Source organism: Theobroma cacao, chromosome 2 (genome assembly GCF_053813885.1).
Source record: "Theobroma cacao isolate CCN51 chromosome 2, ASM5381388v1, whole genome shotgun sequence".
NCBI lineage: Eukaryota > Viridiplantae > Streptophyta > Magnoliopsida > Malvales > Malvaceae > Theobroma > Theobroma cacao.
Genome location: NC_142640.1, coordinates 15,104,785 through 15,107,908, shown reverse-complemented (window position 1 = coordinate 15,107,908; position 3,124 = coordinate 15,104,785). Strand labels below are relative to the sequence as shown.

The 3,124-nt window shown below is 34.9% G+C and overlaps 1 protein-coding gene across 1 annotated transcript; it reads right to left on the bottom strand.

The window, feature by feature from the left end:
* Window positions 1–731: 731 nt before the first annotated feature.
* On the bottom strand, window positions 732–1,894 carry LOC18608915 (uncharacterized). The gene has a single exon (XM_007043827.3). It carries the CDS (start codon window positions 1,590–1,592, stop codon window positions 891–893), a length of 702 nt encoding a protein of 233 aa, XP_007043889.2. The 5' UTR covers window positions 1,593–1,894; the 3' UTR covers window positions 732–890.
* Between the last annotated feature and the right edge of the window lie 1,230 nt (window positions 1,895–3,124).

The window sequence follows — 3,124 nt, the reverse complement described above, 5'->3', positions numbered from 1 at the left end:
AAACTCCCCCCGGTTTTTATATAGATTGAAATCATATAGATTGAAAAATCTAGCTACATCTGCTATCTATGTTTCTAGTTTTATGTATACTATTGTAGAAAGCTTAAGTGCATTATATTAATTCTCGATAATATAGTAACTTTTACTATAAGATTAAAAGAACTCTTTCTTTCTTTTTCTTTTTTGCTTATTTAATGCATATATAATTATTCAACCACACACATAGAGTACGCAGATAATAAATTTCAGTAAATTGGATGCTTTCCACTTGCTTTAATGTGCCTCTTAATTATATTCTCATTTCATGTGATTTAAACAAAGATATAATGTAGAACTTGATCTTATCGGTAATAGTATAATTATAAATTTAAAATGCAGTTAAAATTTTCCGCTCGTGAGCCTCTGTCATCCACCACGCTAGCCAGCACACCTCCAAAGACGACTATTTGACTTTACATAATCGTTATTAATTATAAAAATAGTTCTAGCAACTTGTATATATAATTGTAATTAGTCACGGACGTATGACTATTGTTTTTTTTACTATTAGAGAGTTAGGATAAAATCGAACTAGCTAGATCACCTATCCAGCAGCCATCTCTTGATTCAAAGATCCCTTTAAACAAACCAATATATATCAAGCTTGACATAGTCAAACAGCAAAGTTTCGTGATAAGAGTAGCTAGTAAAAGCAATCTTGCAAAGGTAGCTGGGGAGTTGGGACGACGATGTATGTCTAATTTTTAAGTTTTAATTCTACTACTTTAACATGATAATTAATTATTACAAGCTTTTTCCGAAACATATCAAATACATAATCCAGACAGAATCTTAACAGCGAGACATGACGGAGAACACACAAGTAAAAAAGAAACATAAACTAGTAGTAATTAGAACTGATTTATCGCGATCATCCGAGGTGGGCTGAGGAGGCGATACGAGCCATAACCTTTGGCGAAGCTACATCCTTGGCGGATCTTATTGTCGCCATCGTCCATAGCCAGTAACACCTTGCAAAACAAATCAACGTTGCATGGAAGCACAAGGGGTCCTTCGCTGTTGAATCCGTATTCTGACTCGGCTTCTTCAAGCAGAATCTTGAAAAGCGGGTGGTTTGCGTACTCGGTTTTGATGACGAATCTTTGTCTTCGGGGTCCAACATAGACCGAGAAGCAGCCTTCGGGGGCCACTCGATTCTTTCTGGTGCGTTTCTCTTCTTTGAGAGAGGCATCCATAGATGGCCACGATTTGCTTTTCTTCGAAAGAGCACGGGCACGCCCAATGGACTTGCATCGCTCCCAAGTCTTAACGATCAGGTTGCCCTTCTTGCCTTTTTCGTTGCTCACAACCTCCATGAGCAGAGCTTTTCTCAATACTAGTAGCGTGTTTTGTATCAACTCTTGTACAAGAAATATATTTAAAAAAAAAAAAAGAGAAAACAATAGAGATGTTGGGCTCAAAAACCACACACAACACCTTGATTTAAGAAGCTGTATATGAACATGAAAAGACTGGCCGACGAAAAGAATGCCTGGAATTACTGTACAGGCCGGAGATCGTGCTTCAAAGTTTAAACGACTAACCTCTGTCATAAACCAAGTAAAACATGACCTTTACCCTTAGCCTCAATGTGTTACTCATTTTGAACAAAGCAAACAAGTTAAAACTGAAATCATGCATAAAGGACCGAAACCCGAAAAAAAACGAGGACCAAAAGAACAAATACGGATTGAACCCAGATTCTGATTCAAGTTAAAGAGGCCGTTAATGGAGAGAAGAATCACCAACAGAGTTGGGAGAGGAGGAAAAAGAGAGAAACTAAGGAGGCAGAAGAATAGCTAGCCTCAGTGGTTATGCTGCCACTTTAGTCTTGAATAGGGCGAATCTTAAGCAATGATCGTGATGCCCCTTTCATATATAAAGCCCAATTTGACATAAAAATACTCCACAATTAACCTAATTGTCAACCTTAGAAATTAGGGTAAAATTCCCTCAATCCCTAACTTTTAGTTATAATTTCACGTGAATTCATTAATTTTTGAAATAAATAGTCTATCTCAAAATAATATCTTTTATTGAATACATTAGCCTAATCTTTAGTCAATAGTTAATATTTTCATTAGTTTGACGATGTAATAATATTGAAAGGATAATTTTAATTTTCATTCATTTGTAAAATTATCACACTATATAACCTAAAATTTTTTATTTAATTTTTTTTTCTATTAAAACAAAAACTCTCTCTTACCTCTTGCTATAGCCGGAGTGCTAGATCCAGCTCTAGTCCGGGAGTGCCAAATCTGGCTCCGATCGGATCTCCTTCCCTGTGCTCATGCTCCCAAGCGAGCGCGGGGCAAAGAGCACAGGGGTGGGAGGCAAGGCTAGGGAGCACAGGAGTGATTGGCCTATGTAAGAGGAGTGCCAGCAGCGAGCCTGAAAAAAAAATAGTGAAAAAAAAGGAAGAAAGAAGAAGGGTACTTTTAATATTTCACATTTACTAATAAACGTCGTTTACATATTAAAAATGAACTGTTCATTTTAAAAATTAATAGACTCATATAAAATTATAATTAAAAATTAGAAAGTAAGAGTATTTTATCATATAAATCAATAATATAATAGTAACAGTATTATTATTTTAGTTTTAAAAAACTAATAGTAGTAGTATTATTTTCCACTTTTCCTCACAACTAGATGAAAAGGCCAGCTTCTCCGAATTGATAAATGGCTAGAACCGGACAAGATAATTAAGTTCTATTATCTGCTAACCTTTTCGACTGAATGTGATCTCAACTAGTTTTACTTTTGTTGTTGGAATTATGTTCTTGTATTCTTTAATTTCGTTTTTTTATAAAGTTGTATTAATATTTAATTTTAATAAGCAAAGGATGGATATATATATATATATATATATAAAAGAAAAGTTTCTTCATATTAATTTTATTGAAATGATATCAGTTTTATAATATATATATATATGTGCGAACTGATCAGTAGGCCGCCCATGGTACGTGGAAGGTTGGTGGAACTTGCAACTGTACATAGCCCACCTCTAGCAGTGTTTACGCCGCCCAAACATATAGAAAAACAAGAGGGGACCCAAAGAAAAATGCAAAAAGGAACT